The 24,914-nt window shown below is 44.7% G+C and overlaps 1 protein-coding gene across 4 annotated transcripts in view; it reads left to right on the top strand.

Moving 5' to 3' along the window:
- MED12L (mediator complex subunit 12L) overlaps positions 1 to 24,914 on the top strand; it is a 581,984-nt gene that overhangs the window by 214,389 nt on the left and 342,681 nt on the right. For 2 of the 4 annotated variants that reach the window (XM_074191047.1, XM_074191046.1), the window contains exon 1: positions 8,912 to 9,075. In XM_074191047.1, coding sequence (XP_074047148.1) covers positions 8,977 to 9,075 — 99 coding nt within the window. In that variant the 5' untranslated portion in view covers positions 8,912 to 8,976. Of the gene's footprint in view, positions 1 to 7,048; positions 7,276 to 8,910; positions 9,076 to 24,914 lie in introns of those variants that run through there. The other 2 variants (XM_074191044.1, XM_074191045.1) reach the window with 2 other exon arrangements.

The raw sequence follows: 24,914 nt of genomic DNA, 5'->3' as shown, positions 1-24,914 counted from the left end.
AGAAATCATATCCTTAAGGGGAAAAATATATGAGATAGCAAAATTATATAATAAGATACCTTTTTTTTAGGTTTTTGTAAGGCACTGGGGTTAAGTAGCTTGCCCAAGGCCACACAGCTAGGTAATTATTAAGTGTCTGAGGCTGGATTTGAACTCAGGTACTTCTGACTGTGCTCTGTCCATTGCACCACCTAGTCGTCCCAAGATAGCTTTTAAAAATAATTTAAATTAAAGGTAATAGTCTTTGGTCTTTCTTTAAACTCCACAATGCTTTCTTTGGATAGATGGTATTCTCCATCATAGCTACCCCAAAATTGTCCTTGATTGTTGCACTGTTGAAATGATCATCACCCCCATCCTACTCATCTATTGAACAAATAGAGATTAAGCAGCTTTACTGTTTGAGAGAAGTGGAAATATGACACGGTGCCAGCATCCTTCACTTGGACGGCTCTGATGGACGTCTTCCACTTGAGGTTGGTATTCCTGGACGGCAGTAAACTGAACGCCATGGTCCTTGAGGTCTTTCCATCTCTGAGATTATGGGAGATGTGATACATTTAAATAACAACCCAATAAGGGTCAAAATGAATGATATAAATCCTAAGTGCTAGTGTAGAAAAAAAAAGGAGAAATTTCTTTGGAATGAAATAGTCAGGGAAGAAAATTTAATATATATAGGTAATTTAAATAATATATAATTTAAACTTAACTATAATATAGGTATTCTTCCAGCTCAATACAAATGCACACTTGCATACATACATATATAAATAATTTACACACACACATACAGGGAGATATATATCTATATATAATGTAAAAATAGTAATAACCAGCACCAAGGCATTGGACTAGGGGTTTTACAAATTTCTGATTCATTCTCAAAGTGAACTTGGTTAAGTAAGTGGATGGTATTATTAGCCCCATTTTTATAGTTAGAGAATCAAGACAAAGAGAATTAAGTAAATTGTCACACAGTAATGTCTGAGGTCACATTTGAACTCAGGTCTTTCCAACTCTTAGTCCTCCCCCCTCCCACCAAGTTCAGCCTTTACATTTTTAAATCTCTCATTCATTAACACTTAACCAAGAGCTGAGTTCTGTGTTAAACCTTGCGGGAGACAAATACATGAAAATAAAATGTAAGGGTGGAGAAGAAACTACCAAATTTGGCTGCAGTACCTTGATTAGGTGAGAGAACTTTTTGAATCAAACAATCCAACCAGCACCAAACTCTTCCCTTGAATCATCAGAGTCATTGTTGAAAGACTTGGTTACACCCTAAGCTATTCCTATAAAAGACAGAAGCTATCTCAGGTTCTGGGGGGAGAAGATGCTGAGTTTTGGATTCTAGGAGTAAGAATAAAATAGATGGGTTCTGTTGAAGAGAGATAGCTAGGAGTCCTTGTTTCTGCCACCATTTGAAGAGGACACAGACTGAGAGAGAGAAGACACAAAAGAGGTCAGCTTTACTTCCCTAATTTTGCCCATCTAATGTCTATCTAACCATAATAGAATTTGCTTCATTTTCCAAAGTTTTCCAGTAAAGTGAATTTTGCCCCAATCATAAAGAGACAAGGGTTAACTAAAGACACATAAAAACATAGATCTAATCAGAGTGCAGTAGGCATAGGTGTTAGGAATTTTCTTAATCAGGGACTTGGAGTCATTATGATTGAACTCAGAACTTTTTTTTTTTTTAGGTTTTTGCAAGGCAAATGGGGTTAAGTGGCTTGCCCAAGGCCACACAGCTAGGTAATTATTAAGTGTCTGAGACTGGATTTGAACCCAGGTACTCCTGACTCCAGGGCTGGTGCTTTAGACACTGGGCCACCTAGCCACCCCAGAACTTTTCATTTAAAATAATCCCCACTTAAAATTAATTGTTGCAACTGGGCTTTACAAAGACTTCACCCTCAAGAAACTTGCCTTTCAAAGAGGGAAAAACCACACTTTGGGGGGTTCTGGAAAGAGAGAAGAAAGTTGGTGAATGGAGAAAGAGGAGGAGATTAGAATTTAGATAGAGAGGTTTGTGGCAGCCTACTGAAAAGTTTGGAGATGGTCCTAGACTCTTTAAGATTTGGAATTGGAAAGGGGACACAAAAATAATTGCATGATATCCTTGCTTTTTTACATAGAAGGAAATTGAGACAAAGATGCAGGAAATGACTGCCTCAAGATCACACAGGTGGTAAGGGACTACACTAGGATTTTGAACTCAGGTCCAGGGCACTAGGATTTAACAAAAGTCCTGTGCTCTCTCCCCACTCTAGGCTATTCAAGAAATATTACGGGGATTCAGTGAATGAATGGTGTAACAATGGACCTGGCTAAAGTAGAGGGTGTTGGAAAGGAGTTGGAGATGAGATTAAAAGGTTGGACTGGGGCCAGGGGAGGAGAGGGTTTTAAATGCCAGACTCGTGGAACAAAATCTTAAGAGAAGGCTATCAAAACTTGTTCTAACAATTTTATAACCTCATGCTTGTTCCATCTCATGAGGATAAACCATGATCAATGATGAAAGAGAATGGAAGCTTTTGTTCAGGGAATGAGAAGGGTAATGAGAATGGGCCACTGGGAAGTTTTGCAAACAGCTAGAAGAACAGGAGGTCATCATCATCATCATCATCACTGGAGTCAAGCAAATGTAAACTTTGGGGGGGGCAGACTGTCCTTTGTCTCCCTTTCCACTGATTGATCCGAGAGACTGATGAGTGCTGAGACTGGATTTGAACTGCTGATGAGACAATTATAATATAGAATTAGTACCTAAATCCAGTGAACACTTGTCAAGGGCTAGTCACTATGCTAAGCACTGGAGAATAATAAAAAGGATAGTTCCTTGTCCTCAATGAGTTTACAGTCTAATGGGGAGCAGTGCAACACATAGGAGGAGGCAGGAAAGGAGGGATAACTTTAGGAATGCCTTGAGTAGGGACATCTTGTTCTGGAGTTGAAAACAGATCAGGCAGCAGATACAGAATGAGTCCAAAAGGCCAGTTTCTGCCCTCTATAAAGGAAGGCATTGGAAGGAGTTTGGTACTCTGCCCTCCAGTCCTCCAAATAGAGAAGAGGAGGTTGAGAGTCAGTCAAGGTCTAAGTTTCAAGGCTCCATTTTGGAATGAACTATTGCCATATAGACACCAGAATTCTGGACAAAGTATAGTTTTGTTTGTTTTTATAGCAATTCTTTCATTTGTTCTCTGAAAATACCATCCCTTATTCAAGCACTGGACACTGAGTTCAATTCAGCATAGTTTCCTCGTGCCAGACTCCGGGGAATAAGCAGCATGGTACAGTGGGAAGACCTGGGTTCAAATTCATAGAATGTTCTTTTCCTATCAATTCATTACTGTTAAACCTGTAATTTGGTGATAGCAGCTGTGAAGCTGCCAAGACCCTTCTCTGAAGGAGTTTTTCATTAGAATCCTCCTTTGACAGGGCAGCTAGGTGGTGAAGTGGATAGAATACTGGACTTGGATTCAGTAGGACACTTGGCACTTAGTAGCTGTGTGACCTTGGGCAAGTCACTTAGCCCTGATTGCCTTGAAATCATATCTGGTCACTGAATTCAGATGGCTCAGGGAAAGAAAGTGAAGCTTGGTGAATTAACCCAGCCCCCTCATTTAAATCCAGTTCATTGCTTGTCATGGCATCACCTTCCTAATGTTGCGGTTTGAGAACAAAAGACAGACATGATTTGACAGCTCCCTGAAGGTAGGAATCAGGTATTATCTAAATTGTATATCTTCCCTCATCCCTAGTGAGGGACACAGAGTGGAAGCTTAATGAATATTTGTGGTGGTTGTAGCATGAACCACTTTGCCTTTCTGCTAATCAGCTGAATTCCTATCTTCTCTTACCACATGGTTCTGAGTTATAGTGCAGGAGCAGACTAGAAACTCAGTCCCAAATGGCAAACTTTATTTTTTAAACGTTTATTTAATATTTTATTTTCTTTCCAATCACATGTAAAATTTTTTTTAACATTCATTAAAAAAATTGTTTCCAAATCTAAATTCTCTCCCCCCCTCTTCTCCCTCCTTATGATAAAGACAAGAAATTATAGACTATATATGTGCAGTAATGAAAAACATAGAAAATAATTAATATTTCCATTTTAGTTGTGTTGTGAAATAAAACAGACACAAAAAGGATGACTGCCTCCATTCTTTCTGTGGAAATGGGTAGCATTTTCTTCTCATGAATCCTTTAGAATTATCTTGGATCATTGTATCGCTAACCGTGTAAGTTTTCCTTGTTCTGTTCATTTCACTTTGTCAGTTCATTCATGTTTCTGAGATCATCCTGTTTAATATTTCTTATAGTCCAATAGAATTCAATAACAATTATGTACTACAACTTGCTCTGCCATGCCCCAGTTGATGACATCACTTCAATTTTGAGTTCTTTGCTATCACTAAAAGAGGTGCTATAAATATTTGTTTACTAATAGGTCCTTTTTTTCTTTTCTTTTTTAAATCTCTTTGGGACACAAACCTAGTATTACTGGGTCAAAAGGTATGTCCTTTGGGGTATAATTCCAAATTGCTCTCCAAAATGGTTGAATCAGTTTAGGTTTCACCAACAATGTACTGGAGACTCAACTTTCCCACATCCCCCCAAACATTTGTCATTTTCGTTTTCTGTTTTATTAGCCAATCTGATAGGGGTGGGGTGTTACCTCAGAGTTGTTTTAATTTGCATTTCTGTAAATCAAGGGTAATTTAGAGCATTTTTTCATGTAACTATAGATAGCTTGGGTAACTTCATCTGAAAACTGCCTGTTTATATCCTTTGACTATCAATTGAGAAATGGCTCTTAGTTTTATAAACTTGACTCAAATGAGGCCTTTATCATGGAGCTTTACATATGTATATACCAGACATGTAAATATATTCATATACATTTATATATATATATATGTATATATGGGTTTGAGATTTTCAAAGGACATATCTCATTTAGCCTTCATGGAATTTCTGTGTTATTGAGTCATTTTTAGCTGTCTGATTCTTTGTGACTGCAAGTGTGTCAAGTCTTCATGACTCCATTTGGGGTTTTCTTGGCAAAGATACTGGAGTGTTTGCCATTTCCTTATCCAGCTCATTTTACAGATTAAAAAACTGAGGCAAAAAAGGTTAAGTGACTTGCTCAGGGTCCCACAGCTACTAAGTATATGTGTGAGAAATATCTGGGTGAGGTAAGTGCCATTCTCAAGCATATTTTTACAAGTCTCATAAGTTTTTGAGACACTCTTCTGATTTTCTCACTTGTATGTCTCCATCGTTGGATCCTCTTCCATAGTTGTCCCTCAAGTCTCTGTCCTGACCCCTCTTCTCTTTTATCCTTGTTACTTGATCTCATCAGCTCCCATTGATTTACCATCTTTATGTTGATTTTCAAGTCTACCTACCTAGCCCCAGTCTCTGTCAACTTGTAATCTTGCATCTTTAGATGTTTGAGACATCTTCAATTCATTATATCCAAACAGAACTGATATTTTCTTTTTTTTGCATTTTTATTTTTATTGAACTTTACATTTTTCCCCTATATCTTGCTCCCCACCACCAGAGGCAGTCTAATAGTCTTTACATTGTTTCCCTGCTATACATTGATCAAAGTTGAATGTGTTGAGAGAAAAATCATATCCTAAAGCAAAAAATAAAATATAAGATAGTAAAAAATAAAATATAAGGAAAATAATATGCTAAAGGAAAAAATAAAATATGAGATAGCAAAAAAAAATTAAAAGTGTTTGGTCTTTGTTTAAACTCCATAATTCTTTCTTTGGATACAGATGGTATTCTCCATTGCAGATCCCCTAAAATTATAGAACTCATTTTTCATCCTAAATCTCCTCAATTCTCCCCCTTGCTACTTCCCCTATTACAGTGGAGGGCAGTACCATCCTTAGGATGCTTCAGGCTTGACACCTAGAAAACATCCTGCTTATCTTTCACTCTTCAAGTCCCTGGTTGTCAAAGTCTGTGGATTTTCATCTTTGCAACTTCTCTGACACTTCCTTCCATAAAATTCTGGTCCTCATCCCTTCACACCTGGATCATTTGTACTAGCTAGTGGGTGGCTCAGCCTGCCCCAAGGCTTTCCAACCCATCCTCCACTAAAATGTAGGTCTGACCTACTCAATGAACTGTAGTGGATCTCTATTGCCTCCAGGATCAAATGCAAAATGCTCCATTTGGTATTCAAAGACTTTAACCTAGTCCCCCCCCCCCCACCTTTCTAGTCTTCTTACATCTCATCTCCCCATTTACACCCAGTTTCTCAGGACTCTTGGATCTGTAACATTGATGTCTCTGTTGTTCCAAACATTCTCTGCTCCAAAAAAAAGCTTATTTTTTAAACTGCAATTCAGAAAAAGCCGTATCAGAGACAAGAATAAAAACATAAGTCTAGCTCATGATTTTACATGTGGATGGATTAAATAATCCCACAAAAGTTACAAACCCTCAAACAAAACTAAAACTTTATCAGTTTTGTTAAGTTTATTTTCTCTTCATCCTTTCCCCCCTTTAAATAGTCTTTGATATAGGAACTGAGAAAGGAACTAAAAGAAATTGGGCTGTGTAACACCAAATCATATCAATAAAAAATGTTAAAAGTATTGTAATCACACACAAAAAAATACCCAAACCATTCTGTTCTGGGTAGTTTCTCTGGCTTCTGACCTCCTTTAAGTCCTTGCTAAAATCCCACCTTCTGTGGGAAGCCTTTCTCCAACCCCTCTTTATTCTAGTGCCTTCCCTGTGTTAATTATTTCTTATTTATTCTCTCTAGAGCTCGATTTTTGCATGTTGTTTCTCTCCATTAGAATGTAGGCTCCTTGAGGGCAGGCATTTTTTTAAAACCTATTTTTTGTAGAGTGCTTAATAAATGTTGGTTGATTTGATAAGTCAATGTTTGGAGCAGAATTGGAACTTAGCACTGTGTTCTGCCACCTACCAGCCTTACTCATGAAATTATATAAACAGAGGTGAAAGTTTTGTGCATCCACTGAGATCTTCCTCTGAATTCTTGCAGGTTCTGATCTGACAGCAGCCTGGCTGATTTTGGAGGGGCTTCCGGTTAGTCAGGGTGAGGAATCTTTCCATCTCATCCACCACAAGAATCAGCTGCTGGGGACCAGGGCTGTTGTCTGTATCAGTGGGTTGTCCCCCACTGATGGAATATCTTGGCATCTCCAAGAATCAAACTTGAAACCTTCTCCTTGGGCTTCACAGTCACTCAAAAGGAATGAAAGACGTGTAGTAAGTGCATCAGAAGTGGAAAATGGGGACAGCCCCGGCTCCCCTGCTACAGGAGTTGACCTTCTCCCTGGGGAAGGCCTCCCAACGGGGGTGCAGTGGGGGGGGAGGAGGAGGAGGAGGAGGAGGAGGAGGAGGAGGAGGAGACTGATCACCGGTCTCCAGGAGCCACTGCCAGGTTGATTTGGGGTAGGGTCTGGAGCTGGGGAGGAATGGGGGGGTTCCAGCAGGTGGCTGCCTCTAGAGGCCACCCACAGGAGCCTGCTTCCCAATCCCACCGGCTGTCATCTTCTCTGTGCTGGCAGATCAGAGTGTCAGCTCCCTGAGGACCGGGCTGTTGATGCTGCTTTTTTTTTTAATAGAAACTTGAGGCAAGGACCCCAAAGATGGGGGTGGGGGCACCTGTGAGCGGGCTGCAGCACCCCCATCCCTATGGAGGAGGCAGGAGCCCCAGGAGCAACCCCGGGGTGCCTCGTCTGTGAGGGGGGCTGGGGGGCCCTTCCCTGAGCAGCAGGCCTGAATCGGTGACCGCATTGGAGGGGGGGGGGGGGGGGGGGGAGCCCCCCCGCCCGGGCTCAGCTCCGCATCCGACAGATGAGGAAACTGAGGCAGGGCTGAGGGCCTGGGCCGAGGTCCCCGGGGCGCGGGCCGGACCGAGGCTCTGCCCCCCCCGCCCCCGGCCGCCGCCGCGCAAACCCGGAGCAGCGGGGCCGGGGCAGCGGGGCCGGGCTGCGGAGCCCGGGCTGCGGGGCCGGGCTGCGGGGCCGGGGCAGCGGGGCCGGGCTGCGGAGCCCGGGCTGCGGGGCCCGGGCTGCGGGGCCGGGGCAGCGGGGCCGGGCTGCGGAGCCGGGCTGCGGGGCCGGGGCAGCGGGGCCGGGCTGCGGGGCAGCGGGGCCGGGCTGCGGGGCCGGGCTGCGGAGCCGGGCTGCGGAGTCCGGGCAGCGGAGCCCCGGCACCGGGGCCGGGCATGCTCAGTAAGGCCGGGCGGCCGGCTGCGGGGCGCGGGGGGGCGGGGGCGGCGCGGCGGGGGGCCGCCGGCCGGGCTGCGGCTCGCGGGGGGCGGGGGGGGGGGCTCCGCCAAGGCCACGGCCGCGCGCCCCCGGCTCCGGCAGGTCCCCCGCGGCGGGGGGGGGGCGGGGGAGGGGCCGCGGCGGCGGGGGAGGGGCCGCGGCGCGGGGGGGGGGCGGGAGCCGCGGCCCCGCCGCCCGTGAGCGCGGCTCCTCCCCGCCCCCGCCCGTGCCCGAGGCCCCGCAGGGGCGCCGCGCCGAAGGGGTTAAGCCGGCCCAGGCCCCCGCGAGAACTCCCCCGTGCGTTGTGCCGCGGCGGCCGCTCGGCGGAGCCGCGCTCCGGGCTGCCGCTGCTCCGGCCCCGGCCCCGGCTCGCAGCCCGCCGGCCAGGTCGGTGTCCGGGGACGGCGCCCCCCGCGCGGCGCCCCGCGGCACTCGGGCCCGGCGGCGGCGGCGGCGGCGGCGGCGGCGGAGAAAAGTTTTCCCGGTGTGTGGCGGGGAGCCGGGCCGGGCCGGGGCGGGGCGGGCGCGGGGCGCGGGCTGATGGAGCGGCGGCTCTGTGTTGCAGGCGGCGGCGGCGGCGTCCGAGTGCGGGCTCCTGCGGCGAGAGGGAGGCGGCGCGGCGCGGCGGCGGCGGCCGGGGCCGCTCCCTGGCGCCCGGCGGCGGCCCGGCCCGGCCCGGCTACCATGAGAGATCATGGCCGCCTTCGGGCTCCTCAGCTATGAGCAGCGCCCTCTGAAGCGGCCCCGGCTCGGGCCGCCCGACGTCTACCCGCAGGACCCCAAGCAGAAGGAGGTAAGGCCGCGCCGGCCCGGCCCCGGCCCCGGCCCCGGCCCCCCGCGCCGCTCCCCGCGGGCCCCGGCCCCCCGCGTCCCCCGGCCCCGCGCGGCCACCGCGGCGCCCTCCCGGGCCGGCCGGGGGCGGGGGCGCGGGGGCCGGCCAGGGGGAGCGCCGCTCGGGCCCGGCCGCCCCCGCCCCGCCCCGCCCCGAAACTTTGGAGGGCCGTCGGGGGGCGGCCGGGCCCCGCGGGAGGAGCCCCCCGCCCCCGCCCCCCGCCCGGGCCGCCCCAGCCCATTGGCTTCGCGCTCGGCTCATTTGCATACGGTCCGCGGGAGCCGCGGCGCAGGTGAGTGTGGGCGGGAGGCGGGGCCGGGGCCGGGGCCCCCCCGAGCCCCCCCGGGTCCCCCGAGACCCCCGGGCCCCCCAGGCCCTTCGAGTCCCCCGGGCCCCCCGAGATCCCGGGCCCCCAGAGCCCCCCGAGCCCCCCGGGCCCCTCGGCCCCGGACCCGGACCTGATGCAAGGATGGGCCGCGCCCCCCCCCCCGCCCCCCCCCCCCGTTCAGCGCTTTCCTTTTTCTGTTCTTTATCGGAGGGGGGTCTATTTTTAAAAATTTTATTCCCCCCCCGCGCATATGCCAAGACCACGTCCGGGGCAGCCCCCAAGCGGCGAGTTCAGATCCCCCGCCCCGCGCCCCCTCGGCAGGAGCCGAGTCCCTGGGCGAGCTTGGAGCCGCCTGGCACTTTCTGGGCCCCGGAGTCCGCCCCGACGGCCGGGCACGCGGCCGCTCCACCTGCCCGGCCCGGGGTCCCTGAGCGGGGTGCGGGCCCCGCCGGGGCGCGGGCCGCCGGCTGCTCGTGAAGGAGCCAATGGTAACCTGTCGGACTCTGGGGATCCCAGAGCCCTCTGAAGGGGACGACGGCAGGGGGAGGAAGGGGCGTGTTGCGGCTTGTCTCCGTCGGGGGTCCCAGATGTGGGCCACTCCACTGACGGGGGGGGGGGCTGCAGGAGCTCCCCGCTGGCGCACACTCGCCTGTCCGTCCTAAGGCATCGCACAGAAGCATTTCCCAAGCCCGGGCTGGGGAACGTGAATGTAGCCGATGCTTCCCCGAAAAGTGGAGGGGGGGGGGGCTGTTGCGTTGCACTTGGCTGGCAGTTGATGGGATTTTAAAGAAGCAGATTCTAGCCCAACTCTGGGGAGCAGAAATGTATCCTATGCCCCAAAAACTTGATCTGGGGAGGACCGGCTTGCCTAGATGGTGGTTTAAGGGATGGAGAAGAAGCAAATTCTAGCTTGTCTTCATTTGGGAGATCCTGAATGCGGTCTACTCCACTGAAAAGCTGACTGGGGGGAAGGAGACGGGAGAGTCCCCGTTGCATTAAACTTGGCTGTCATCTTCAAGGACTGTAAAGAAGCCTATTCTAGCCTGTCTCACTCTGGGGACCATAGGTGTGGCCTTCTCCACTGAAAAGATGGGGAAAGAGACTGGTGTTGGGTGAAACTTGATTGCTAGTTTGAGGGATGGAAAAGGAGCATGACCTCAGGCTGCTGGGACTAACTCGTACTGGGCAAGTTTAGCAGATTCCCATTCCAAACTTCTATAGGGAATCCTGATGCAAATTCCCAGGTAGGTTCTGTGCATGGCTTTCTGGGTGACCAGGAGACAGGAAGGGAGGAGAGCAGGAGGGAGGGAGGGGAGGACTGATCCAGCAGTCTGTTGGCGCTTTGTCTGAATTTGAGTTGATTCTGCAAATTCCATTCTTGCTTTTTCCCTTACTCCCACCCCAACTTTCCCCAAACTAAGCTCATTGCTTAGTAGAATTAGCAACCAAGTATCTCTTGGAAGTGAGAAGATAATTTGACCAAGGTTGGATTTGGCAGTGAGGAAGATCCTTCTTCAAATTGGGCTTGCCACTAACTGTAGCTTTGGGCAAAATATTTAATTTTATTGTGTCTCAGGCGATTCCCCAGCGATTACCTATCCTCTCTAAGCAGTTTTAAGGCCTAAATCTGTGTAGGACTACTTGAAGATGAGGAATGGAAGAGGGACATTTAATGACAGGTTAAGTTAATAATACTGACTTTATTAAAGGACAAAGCAATCAACTACCCCTGCTCAAGTCATTGAAAGGTAGATGACTTTGTTCTTTAATGGATATATCCAAAATTGGTACATTTTGCTCTAGATGTTTCCAGAATGAGAAAGTATATTGTGGTTCAATGATGTTTAAAGTCTTTGTGACCCCATTTGGGATTTTCTTTGCCAAAGATTCTAGACTAGTTTGCCATTTCCTTCTCCAGCTCATTTACAGATGAGGAAACTGAGGCAAACAAGTGACATGTTCAGGGTCACATAGTTAGGAAGTGAGTTGGTGGGGGAAGGAAGGAAGAGATTTGCCTGATTGGTTAAACTTGATTATATTTATAAACTTGAACTCAGATCTCCTCGACTCCAGGCCCAGAACTCTATCCATTGGACCATTTTGCTGCCTCACAGTTTCAGTAATTACTGACTGACAATAACATACTGACAAATTTTTTTCTTTTTTTTTTTTTTTACAAAAAAGAAAGAGCTCTCCTTTTTTTGAGTAACTAGATGGACACACATATTGCTCCTGCATTGGGGCCAGTAGTGAAAAGGTAATGAAATGCTACTATTGGGTCAGCACTTCCTCATCCCCCATCCCTTTCCATTGGGCCCTCTCCCTTGTGATACTGGCTTCTCATACCTTCTTGGAAGTCAAGGACAAGAGCCTTTTTATTTCCTCTGCATCCCAACATTTTTGATATTCTTTATAATATAATTGGAGAACTAGAAGATTGACAGCTTTCCTCTTTTTTAAGATCTGTCTATCTAGGTTAAGGTTGAGGTGGGAAAAGAGATTTCTCCTGTGGTTTTGACTTGTAAAAAACCTCAAGTCTTCCCTCTCCATCTCCTTTGAAAAGAGCATTGAACTAATTATGAGTTTGAAAAACTGGATCTGAGTAGACCCTCACTTACTAGCTGTGTGACCCTGGGCAAGTCACTAAAATTCTTAGCCTTAGGTTTTTTTTTTTTTTGCTTTAAAATAGGGATAATGGCATCTACCTCAGGATTCTTTGAGAAGATTTGGCAAACCTGGAGGACACATAAATAATAGACTTACCTCTCTGTACCCCAGATTTCTCTTTGTACAGAGAAGGTTAATACTTGGATTATTAATCCTTGCTGTTTCCTTGGGAAGAAGGTGTTTTGTAGAATATTATATAAGGTAAATATTTCTACAGGAATTTTGAAAATATAAAAAATCTTAGAGTGGATCAGTTAATATTCATTCCTCTTGAAGGATCTTCTGCTATCTATTGGTATTGGCACCTGCTGAGCAATTTAAAGACTCTGAGAGTTGACTGGGGTTCATGGAGGTTGTTTGCCTGTGAGTCAATAAACATTTTCTCAGAGCCAGTTGGGTGTCAAGCCAGGGCTAAACCCTGAGGATAAAAAGGAAGGCAAAAATTGAGCCCCTGCCCTCAGGGAGATTATATTCTAATGAGGGAGATCCTATGCAGAAAGTTACACCTATAGGTTATATGCAATGTAAATGGAATGGAAGAATATCTCTGAGGGTAGGCTTTGGTCCAAATGACTTATCTCTGGTGTTTGAAATTTGAGCCCTCCATCCTGCCCCTCTGTATTAAAAAAAAACAAAAGTAAGGAGCAGGCAGCCCACCTCTGTAGCTGGAGCTTGTCATTGTTCTTCCTTGATGTGCCTCAGTATCCCCAGAGAATATCAGCAGAAAGCAGTGATCTCCCTTCCCCACTCCCACCCCCACCTCCTGCTGGGAGAATTAATTGTACTTTACTAGAATCAGATCTTCAGAGTCTGAGGGGATGGGATGCTAGAAAATCCTGGACCAATTTCCCCAATTTCTTTCCCCCTCCCCTCTCCCTGCCACCTTTTTTTTCTGTCCACTCTAGAACTGACAGTATTTATATAAAGCTCTCAGCATCCTATTCATTTAATTATTGAGTCATTGTCACACAGCATCATGGTGTCTCTTACAAAAGTTAAAATAGTTCAAATGACTTAACTGCTCCTCAGCCTCCCCAGGTCCATTTATTGTAATAGAATTATTTTGGTCTTGAGCTTCCCACAGGACCAAGCTTTCCTGCCCTGGAGTGATCTGGATTAGGATCTTCTGCACCCATTCCCTGGTTCTTAGGGGGGCAGGACTGTGTGTTTGCCCTCTTTGGGAAAGGGGAGACCTTCCATAAAGCATGTAGGGTGAAGCTGGTCTTCTGTGTTCTGGCCCCTGGTGTTTATACTTGCACAGGTCAGAATGAAGCCTTGATTGAGAAAACGGGTGAAATATCTCCTAGTGAAACCAGGCTAATAGGGGAGAGCCAACTTCCATCAATACTTCATTCCTCTAACTTTTTTCAACAATAGTAACAATAATAGCAGTAACAATAATAGTAGCTAGGATTTACATAATTCTTTAAGCTTCGCAGAGTACTTAGGAGAATTTCATTTGATCCTTTCAGCAATCTTGTGAAGTAGCTGCCATTATCAGTCTCACTTTGGTTATTATAATAACTCCAATGATGATAGTAATAGCTAGCCTTTAGGTATCACTTCAAGGCTTTTGAAAAATTCTTCACTTGTTCTCTCAACTTGATTTTTTACTATAATTCTGAGGTAGGTGGGATTGTTAGGAAATTTTACAGATGAGGAAACTAGGCTGAGGGCAGGTAATTGATTTAACCAGGTTAGGGTTAACAGCTAAGTGTTAGAGCCAGAATTTGGAGCTAGCACAAGGCCTGCTATGTGATATAGGGCCTTAATAAATGCTTATTGACTTTAAGTTGCCTAAGTACTTTTGGGGAAGGACCTATTTGGACTAGGTATTAGGGATCACATAGACCTATTGTTGAATGAGTTAGTATTTTTTTTTTGCAAGGCAGTGGGGTTAAGTGACATGCCCAAGGTCACATGGCTAGGTAATAAATATCTGGAGGCTGAATTTTGAAACTCAGATCCTCTTGACTCCAGGACCGGTGCTCTATCCACTGTGCCACCTGGCTGCCCCAAGTGAGTTGGTATTTCTATTAAACACAACATATGTGAACAAAGCACATATATGATGAGACCTCAGAATTTAAAAATGACTCTTTACTATTCACTCTGAAGTCAGTTTTTCATAATCTACTTTTGTGCTTCATATATAAGAAAGAAAAATTAGAAAAATTGGAAAAGTTCCACAGAGGAACACTGAAAATAATTAAGGGTTATAAAATAGAATCTTTGAGCAAAGATGAAAGGAACTGGGCTTATTTGGCCTGCAGGAAAGGTTACTTAAGGGTGAATATTAAAAATTGGAGTCAAGAAGGTCAAGAAAAGTTTGGAGAAAAAGTATCTGTGTTTTGCAAGGGGGGGGGGAGAACAGAGGTGGGGGGGGAGATTTAGTTTGATAGAGAATTTCAGAGATTCATGAAAGAAATTTCGGTAGTCATCTAACCCAACCTATACCTGAAGAATTATACTGAAAGATCTACAGGAAGGAAGAACCTATTGCAACTCCCTCTGGAGCTGAGCAGAACAAGTCTCTGTCATTAAACCCTTCAGATGATCAAAGCGGGAGGTCGTGGCTCCCATGATTCTTCTCTATTCCAGGCTAAACATCCCCCCATACCTTCACGTGATGTGAACTTGAGGACCTTCACCATGACTGTTCAACCTTCCTTGCAATGATTGGCAGTTCATCATTGTCCTCAAAATCCTTCAAAAACATTGAACAGAGTATTCCAGATACAGTCCAATGTTAGCTGCCTTTGAGTTGTCCTATAAGGGAGATTTGGGGCTTGGAACTTCTTAGACCTTTGGCTGATGACCACTCCTACCATCAATATCGAAGAGGACTACACTGACCAGCCAAGTGAGTGACTCATCTTCACGAATTCAGATCTGGTCTCAGATAATGATTGGCTAGTGAGGTCACTTAACCTTGGTCTTTCTGATGACCAAGGATCTGGAAGAATCCCGTATTCATGGGAGGTGACTGACTGACTATCTATCTGGGCTAAGTCTAGGTATAAGAGTTTCTCATGAAATTCTCGTACTTTGCTTCTGCAGTAAAGTTTACCAGTAAAGATGTTGTCTTCTATGAAAGACTTAAACTCTTTCTACTATATGATCAGAAGAGGAATGTAGGGATATAAGACCATTGCAGAGGCAGCTGGATGGCACAGTGGAGTTAGGACCTAAGCATAAATCCTACCTCAAATACTTAGGAGCTGGGTGAGCCTGGCCAAGTTCCCAGTGTCTCAGTTTCTTCTGTAACATGGGGAGGACCCACCCCACACGTTGCAAGAACACATCAAGCATTTAAATAACCCTAAAGGCATGATCATCGACAGTATTTTTACAATCATCATTGTTATCATGGATAATAAATACATCACTAATATCTTTGGATTCTTGATTTAGGACAAATTTGGGAGCCCTTTGTCCCTGAAGTCTAGTTAACAAAATTACTCTTCAGCTCTGAACTAATCCATTTTTAAACTGCTTGAGCTGGCCAGGGGCTTTATAGACATCCTAGCCTAGCCTCATTTTACAGAGGGGAAAGGAACCAGCATTTATTAAGTGCCTACTACTGCCCTGTGATCACTTTACTGATCTGATCTCATTTTCTCCATTCAACACCTCTTTGAGATAGTGGCTATTGTGAGGTCCACTGTACAGTGGAAACAGGCTCAGCCAGAGTCAGCACTGTACCTGAAAACACCTTTCAAATAAGAACCAGTAGAAAGCCTCATAATCTGCGTCTCCTGGGTCTGAGCCCAGTTTAAGTTAAACCATGAAGAACTTCTAAGGGCCAGGCACCGTTAGGTGTAGCATGTTGCCGTCTTCACAGTTGGGGGTCTAAGGAATTTTCCACTGGCAACTTCCCTAAGAGTCTAGGGTGCTTCACAACCCCTTTGAATGAGTAGAAAATGTTGATCAAGCTGCTCATTCTCACACCTGTGTGACGTCAGGCAACTTGGTCAACCTGGTTTTCTTTTCAGCTCTAACATTTTACTTCTTCTATCTTTAAAATGAAGGGACTCTGATTTCTGAAGTCCTTTTGAGATCTAAATTAGTTCTTTTTGCAAGTGACTTGCCCAAGGTCACACAACTAAGTAATTATTAAGTGTCTGAGGTCGGATTTGAAGTCAGGTCTTCCTGATTCCAGGGCTGGTGTTCTATCCACTGTGCCACCCAACTGCTCCTTGAGCTCTAAATTCTGCAACTTACTATTGAGATAGGCAGGTGTGAGATTTCCATTCTTCACTTTTTCGTTGAGCTGGGATCAGAGGTATCTTGTGGAACTTTTGTCTATTTCTTCCTTTGACAACTCCTGGCCCAGGGACCCCTTTGGGGCCTATGGATGTCTCCTAGAGCTATACATAAAATAAATTATATAAGATTACAAAGCAAATTGGCTGTATTGAAATAGAGTTAACAGTATTTAAATTAAAAAGATCACATACACTAATATGGAAATATGTTTTACAGGATTGCTCATGAGTAGCCTGTATCACATTGCTTATTTTGTCAAAGAGGAAGGATAGAATTTGGAACTCGATTCTTAAAAGCAATGAATGTTCAAAATTATTTTTATATGTAATTAGGGAAAGATATCATTTAAAAGAAAAATTGTATACACCCCCCCCAAATTAAGGATGCCAGCTCCTAGTTCTTTTACTATTTTGTGGATAGTTGATTGGTTAATGTTTGTCCTTCATTCTCAAAGAGGACCATGACATCAGGGAGGTGATGCTATGATGGGCAAATGAATTGGATTAGAGTGAGAGGGACTGTGCTAAGTCACCAGCCTCACTTTCTCCTCCATGCCATCTGGGTCCAGTGATCAGATATGAATCAGGACAACTGGAGATGACCCTGGAGGGGAGGCAATCAGTTAAGAAACTTGCCCAAGGTCATGCAGCTAGTAAGTGTCTGAGATTGGATTTGAATTCAGGTCCACCCACTCCAGGGTGGTGCTCCACTCACTGTGCCATCATCTTCTGGAATCATGGCTTATTGTTTTTAATGAGGACAAACTGAGGACTTCTAGGGATCTTTTCTCCCCTTTTCTAGGTTAATGACCATTTATTGAGTTATAGAGAAGTTTTCCTAGGATCAGTGTAGGTTACTTTTGGAATTTGTGGACATCATCTTTTTCCCTTTCTTGAAAATTGGGACTTCTGTCCCCTTCCAGGTGACCTCTGTTGAGGTTACCACTCTGCATCTTTTTTTTTAAAGACCTTGTTACTGGCCATTATCTTTCCCATCACATCTCTTACTTCTTTAGTGCTCTAGGAGGCAGGAGCATCTGTACCAAGGGACTTGAACTTTTGGAATCTCTTACACCCCCTTCCTCCTCCTTTAGTCAAATCACAAGTATTTATTAAGTGTTTACTCTGTGCCAAGCTCATATGTGCCTACCAGGTGCTGGGCACTGGGGATACAAAGAAAAGTGAAAAACAGTTCCTGCCCTCAATAGTTCCCAGTCCACTGGGGAAGATAACATGCAAACAGCTATGTAACAACCAAGCTGTTGTGTTTTCCTGTAATATTAGTACATTAGACCCTTCAGTGTCTCATCTTGGTGTGTAGGTGACTTTTGGCAGCCAGATAGTTCAATAGATTTTAATCTGTATTGAACAGTAATTCCTTAAAAGAAAACTGTAGCACACTGGATAGAGGGTTTCCCAGCTTCCATTTGAGGAAGTTAAGTAATAAATTTATATATCCTGGGACTGTTCATTTTGCTTTTGGACCTCTTTTGATTATCAGAGATTTTTTTCTTATATCAAACTGAAATATGCCCTTCTGCAAATGCTGTCCATTGATTTTTCTTTGGTGCCAACTTTAATCCCATCCATGTGGCGGTCCTTTAAATATCCTCCAATAATTTCCCTTGTTCTGGATGGTGTCCATCTATTAATGGAAAGGAAGCATGTGTTGCCTTTGGTGGTTGCCATGATACGCTGCTTACTCTGCTGAGCTGGGGGGTTACTTAAGATTCTGATTCCTTTTCCCACCTTACTTGAGGAGCTACATCTTCTCCCATCCTCTACTTGTGCAGTTGATTTTTTGGACCCAAGATTTAAACTTTACGTTTATGTCTTCTGTATCCTCTCACGAGGATTTGTATCAAGCTGTTTGTCTTAGCTGTTTTTTTTAGGGTTTGTGGTTTTTTTTTTTTTGCAAGGCAATAGGGTTAAGTGGCTTGCCCAAGGCCATACAGCTAGGTAATTATTAAGTGTCTGAGGCTGGATTTGAACCCAGGTCCTCCTGACTCCAGGGCTGGTGCTCTATCCACTGCGCCACCTAGCTGCCCCATTTGTCTTAGCTGTTGAGAGCTTTCTGGATCTCACCTTTGTTATCCAACATGTTTGAAATGACTCCCAGCTTTGTATTATCTTTGCTTTGGACAACGTGTGACTTGCCAACACCATCATGCAGTTCCATTGATGAAAATGTGGAAACCTGTCAAATCCTGTGACACCCATTCTGCTAGGGAATTCTCTCCAGCTTGACCATCAATCCAATTTTAATCAGATTATTAATGGGCTAGCTCAGATCTATTCTTTGGGTCTGTTCAATTCCATTCAAAAAACATTTATTAGGTAATTATGATACCTAAGATACTGTCATTTTTGCCCTGGAAATACAAAGATATAACAAAAAAGTCCTTGTCTTAAATAGTTTCTTTTTCCCCCAGGGTCAGGGGATATAATACATATACAAGAAATTTAATAAAGGTATATACAATGTAATACAATTTTACGTCTACCTCCTTCTGTTTTCCCTCCCATCCAGCCTATGTTTTTGCATCTTATTTACAAGAACATTATGGGAAACTCTGCTTCATGTGAAATGCCATTGTGCTAGGTCTACGGCATTCCCCTGATACCAGTCTACTAACCATGTCACAAAAGGAAATGAGGTTAGTCTGCCATGAGTGGTTTTTTGATGGACCATGCTGCCTCATAGTGATGGCTTTGTCCCTTCTAAAGGAAACCATACCTTTTCTAATATGTTGGAATATTTTTGAGGAATTATGAAGATCAAAACATTGTCTTGTTTTGAGAGAGGGCTTAGTTCAGTATATGCCAACTGTGAGTGACGAGGAAACTAGTTGAACCCAATATGAAACTTAGTAAGACAAAAGAATCCAAATGAAGCTAGACTTGATTTACTGCTGCCTTTCTAATGACTTCCTCAAATAAGAGATAGGAAAGAAGCAGACATAAATCTGATTTTTTTTTAAAGTGGCAGATGTGAAGGTTGTGTGAGCTCTTTATCATACTTCCCACTTTAGAAGATATCTTTACCTTATAAGGGGAGGCATGCATCTTTTCTTATTAGTAAATCTGCAAATATTTTTTCCTCTTACCCATTCGTGCTTCATTTTCCATTCTGATACCTCTCCTGGAATGAGCCATATCCCTCCTTACTTCTGGCCTGTGTTCAGGTGTGTGTGTTAGAGCCTACCAACCTTGTAGAGTTAGCAGTTCTTATTTTATATGAGATTGTCTTATTGGGTGTTGGTAAGGGGGACTTGAGGCCTCTAGGAGGCTAGGCTAAGATAGAAAATGTGGGGAGCATACTTCAGTGAATTGGAGGGGAGTCATGGTTAGCAAACAGTTATTGAGCAATGGTGGTAGATTCTGGAGATTAAAAAATAGATAAGCCATATGATCTCCCCAGCTCTTGAGGATCTTAAAATGCAGAGGAGGAGACGGGACGTGTGTCTCTGTGTCGACCTTTTTGTTTCTGTGTGTATTTGTGTGACAAAGAGAGAGCGAGAGCGAGAGTGAGAGAGAGAGAGCCCTCCTCAGGACTTGCAAAATGCCTATTAGCCACATGGCCAGTAAGGATTGGGTGGTGTGACCCTGAACAAGTCACTTATCCCCCATTAACTCCAAAAAAATAATTCTATGGATTGTAGTTATTGAATTGGACCTAGGACTTAGATTATGAGGAAGGAAGAAGGAAGGCAAGGTGTTCTTTTGTGGAAAGGTTTAGAGGCAGTCATTTGTTTAGGGAATAAAGTAGGCTAACAGATTGACTGGAGTAGAGGGTTCATGTAAAAGAGTATTTGGAGGTGCTAATGTTGACATGGGAAGGGGAATTTTGCTCTGTTAAGCTATGAGGGGCATTTCTTATATATTTTAAATTGGATTTAAATTTTGATACCTTGAAACACTTTTAAAAATGCCCTTCATAGTATTATGACTTGAGGTCTTGACTGAATTCTTTTGTGATGAGAAATACCCTTAGGAGAATTATTGGTCTGGGATTTTTTTTTGCATTTTGAGTTTTCCCCCAAGAAATTTGAACTTTGAGGTCAGAAGAGCTTGGTTTGAATTCTGATTTTTCTACTTAATGATTATCCCTATGTTCTGACACTTCCTTGAGAGTAATGATTGTTGGATGCCTTATATTTGAATCCTCACCATCTGCTATCTGGAAAATAGTAGATGCTTAGCTCCTTGAGATCATTGTCTGTTTTGTACCTCCCTTTGTGTACCTGGTGCAAAGTAAGAGTTGTCTAACCCATTGACTTATTAATAATGTCATCATGGGAAAGTCACTTCACCTTTTTTGGTGGGGGAGGAGACTCATCTGCAAAATGAGGAGATTGGATGAGCCAATCCCTAAGGCTCTCCAGTTCTCAAATTATTATCCTGTGATCCTGGGAAGTTCACCCACACTTTATCTTTTCTAGTGTAAAATGTGACCCAGGGGAGAAGCCACATTTCTTTGGATCTCATCATCTACTTTCTTTAAATCTTAAGACTGTGTTTTACTTTGTCTATTATATTTATCATGCTTAAAATTGCATCTAAACTGTTAAGGCAAGGCAGATTGGTGAAGTTTCAGTCAACCCACTGAAAACCCTGAATTGTGAAATGAAACTCATTTGGGAAGGACATTGTTTCCTCCCACCCCCAATTAGCCACCCATTTCCCCCTTACCAGGATTCAAACTCACATCTTTTGACTGCAATTCAAGTTTTTTTTTAGAACATCTGGACATGAAATTCACAAACTATTCTCCTAGGAGGAGATTGCCAGAGTAGAAGACATCCCCCTTTGCAGATAAGGCAAACAGGCCAGGGGGACTGAGCTGATGGGCCTTAAAAGTCCTAGCTCTCCTTGATTGATGCCTTGAGCCATGGTTGGAAGGGCCTGCATATGGAAGTGGGAGGTTAAAAGACCTGTGGGGGAACTTGTGTTCCCTAGGCTAACCTTTATCTCTGTCCTGGATGGATCATTAGTTCCAGAATATACACTCCTCAAGGTCCAACATATTTTCTCTTTGTTCTTCAAAGCACTTGGGCTCTTCCATAGCCCATCTTGCCTGTGGGTGCTTGATGAATATTAATTGTGGCTGAAGACCAGAGTTTTGATCCTTTTTTTAGTATATATGAAGTATGTGGGAGATTCATGGAGTAAAGCATCTTGCCAAATACCCAGAAAAGTAATTTTTGCTTGCATTCATTAATTCTTCTATGTTTATTCATTCGTTCCTTCGCTGGGTATTTGTTGAAGCTTCAGCTGCTCAGCCATGACCTCTGGTGATGGGCTATGAAGGCTCTGGGGTATTCAACCTAGAAAAGAGAAGACTGTGGCTCCAAGTCTGTGTTGGCCTAGCCTACAGAAAAGGATTAGCTTAAGTCTCTTAGGCCCCAGGGGGCAGGACTAGGAGGGGAGAGTGGAAGTTTTAGGACTTAGATAAAGGGAACATCTCTAAAAATTAGAGTTGTCCAAGCAGATGGAGGATCTCCTGGAGGAAGTGGACTTCCCCTCAGGGCAGGCTTTCAACCCACTTGTTGGAGGTGGAGAATTATCTTTCAGGTCATTGAGATCCTTCCAGCTCCTATCTGCATGTTCCATAGATTTGTGCTCTAGATACCTGGACAAGTACTGTGTCCAACAAAGTCACAGACTAGAGAGACCTTGCTTCCAAAGAATTCAGAGTCTGATGAGGACAGTGAGACATCCTCAGTGAACTTCCCTCCAAGGTAATGTGACATTATCTTCCATGGAATTATAGAATTACAAGGACTGGGGAAGCTAGGGGTCCACAGAGGATATAGCACTGACCCTAGAAGCAAAAGGACCCAAGTTCAAATCCAGACTCAATTTTTTTTACTAGTTTATGACTTAGAGCAAGTCATTTAACTCTGATTGCCTCCTCTTTTGTCGGTCCCCCCTAAAGAGCAGACAGGCTGGGTTTGATTGGATTCCAGGCTTGAGGGGGAGAAGCTGAGAAAGGTTTGGAAGCTTTTAGCAAATATAATAAACATTGATCAAGTTCCTATTATAAGAGCACTGGGCCTTGGGGGCAGCTGGGTGGCTCAGTGGATAGAGCACTGGCTCTGGAATCAGGAGGACTGACCTCAGACAGTGTTTTTTAAAATTGTAGATAAATAAGGCAATGGAGTTCAAATCCAGCCTCAGACACTTAATAATTCTCTGACTGTGTGACATTGGGCAAGTCACTGAACCCTATTGCCTTAAATAAAATTTAAAAAAAGCTTTGGGCCGTCTCCTGTTGTCCAGAGCTATATCTGGCCACTGGACCCAGATGACTCTGGAGGAGAAAGTGAGACTGGTGACTTAGCATAGCACCCCCTCACACAAATCCCATTCATGTGCTTGTCATGGCATCACCTCCCTGATGTCATGGTCCTCTTGGAGAATGAAGGACAAGCAACAAGAGCACTGTGCTAGGTACGTGGGAATCTAGTTATGATGATCCACAGTCTTTACCTTCATAGGACTTGTTATTTAGAGGGAATGTGTGGCATATTAAGGGTATGAAGGAACAACAACACAACATTATGTGGATCAGAAGAATTAAGACCTGTCACCATGTAGGAATTATCAGGAAAGGCTTCTTGGAGGACACGGTAGTGTGTGTGTGTGTGTGTGTGTGTGTGTGTGTGTGTGTGTGTGTGTTGGACTTTCAGTAGATGGATAAGGAGTTCGGAGGGTGCAGAGTGGGGAGGATATTCCAGACAGTGTGGAAAAAGAGACCACCCACGTCTGGCCAGTCTTCCTCTCCTCCTTCCCTACATTACCAGGAATGACTGGAAGTTTTTTGGGTGATTCATCATTTTGTCCAACTTGAGAAACTTGATAGAGAGTGAAAATCCCTTCCTCCCAATCCACTTCTTAGCATTATAATCTGTGCTCTAGAAATAGTCATGGATTATTATTTTATTTGTTTACTTTTAAAAATTGTATAAGTAGATTTTTAATTGTAATTTTTAATTGTAAATAGTGACCATCTGATAGTTTGGAGATATGTAACATACCTATGGAGACGTGATGATCTTTGTCTCTTGTTCTAAAGAAGACCACAACATCAGGTTGGTGATGCCATGACAAGCACATGAGTTGGATTGGAGTGAGGGGGCTGTACTGAGTCCCCAGCCTCATTTTCCCCTCTGGAACATCTGGGTCCAGTGGCCAGATAGGAATCAGGATGACTGAAGATGGTCCTGGCTGTGAGGCAGTCAGAGTTAAGGGACTTGCCCAAGGTCATACAGCTTAGCTTGTAAATGTCTGAGACCAAATTTGAACTCAGGTCTTTCAGACTCCAGGGCTGGCATTCTCTCCACTGTATTGTGTATATTAAACTTAAGTAGCTTAGAACTTTCTGACTTGATATACTGGGTCTGTTTACAGATATCCATATGTTCATATAGCATAGGTATATATGCAAATGTGATTACAGGTTTGTGACCTATGTCGTTTGCGGATGTGCACACACCATGCAGATCAGGATTCTCTAGACATGTGTATGTATTTGTTTGCATACACACAAACAATTATCTTCCATTCAGACCCATCTTCCCTGTGAAAAGGACCAGGATTTAAAAGAACAGAGTTTAAAAACAATTTTTGGTTTCTTGGCTATTATCAGTTAAAATTCAATCCAGTGAGCATCTATTTAGCTCTTACTACATACATACACAACCCTGTACTTAGTCCCAGGAGTAGAATACCTAAATTCAATAATATTCTTGTTCTCAGGATGCTTGCTTTGTGCTTGGAAAGAAAGCAGGGTTGCAACCTTTACTTGGAGAAGCAAAGACAAGATATGCTAAGGGTTAGACCTTAGCATGCGGCCAATAGGAGGCAGCCTCTGATACATTCTAGCTGGGTGATGGACGGGGCTTGACCCTATGGGGTTCCAAGAAACTCTCCAAGGAGGGGCTTCTAAGCCTTTGGGGTATCAGATTCCCCTTTTGCAGACTGGCAAAGTCTCTGGACCCCCCCCCCCCCCATCAGTAATATCTTTCAATTCATCCAATACGGTTTATGGGCTGATAAATTTATGAGAGTAGTAAATATCAAAATAGTTTAAAAAATAAAAAAATTGCAAACTGCTTTACAGTGGTATTTACTCACTTGCAGAACTGTTCTGGGAACTGCAGGGGCTGTTGTTATTCTATTTTTATGCTGAGGAGAAAGTTGAGGCTGCCAGAGATGAAGAGGCTTGGTAAAGGGCCAAGCTTGTGAGGGGTCCTCCTGACTTTGGGTCTAGCCTCACAAGGCTCGGGTACAGATCAATGAGATAAAGTGCTTTGCAGGCCTCAGAAGTGTTGTCCTATTATTATTGATGTCATTAATATTATTACCTTTGATTTTACTTACATAGAAACTGAGGTTTCCGTGCCTTCTCCAGGGTCACATAACTTAATCAAATCTTGACTCTGGTTCAGCTTTCTGCATACTGTCCCACTGTCTGTGAAGGGGAGATTGTGTGGTTTAAAAACAAGCAAACAGAGTAGGCAAATTGAGTGAGG

The sequence above is a fragment of the Macrotis lagotis genome, chromosome 6 (assembly GCF_037893015.1).
Source record: "Macrotis lagotis isolate mMagLag1 chromosome 6, bilby.v1.9.chrom.fasta, whole genome shotgun sequence".
Lineage (NCBI taxonomy): Eukaryota > Metazoa > Chordata > Mammalia > Peramelemorphia > Peramelidae > Macrotis > Macrotis lagotis.
The sequence above is the reverse complement of the archived record's forward strand: the minus strand, read 5'-3'. Positions and strand labels throughout refer to the sequence as shown.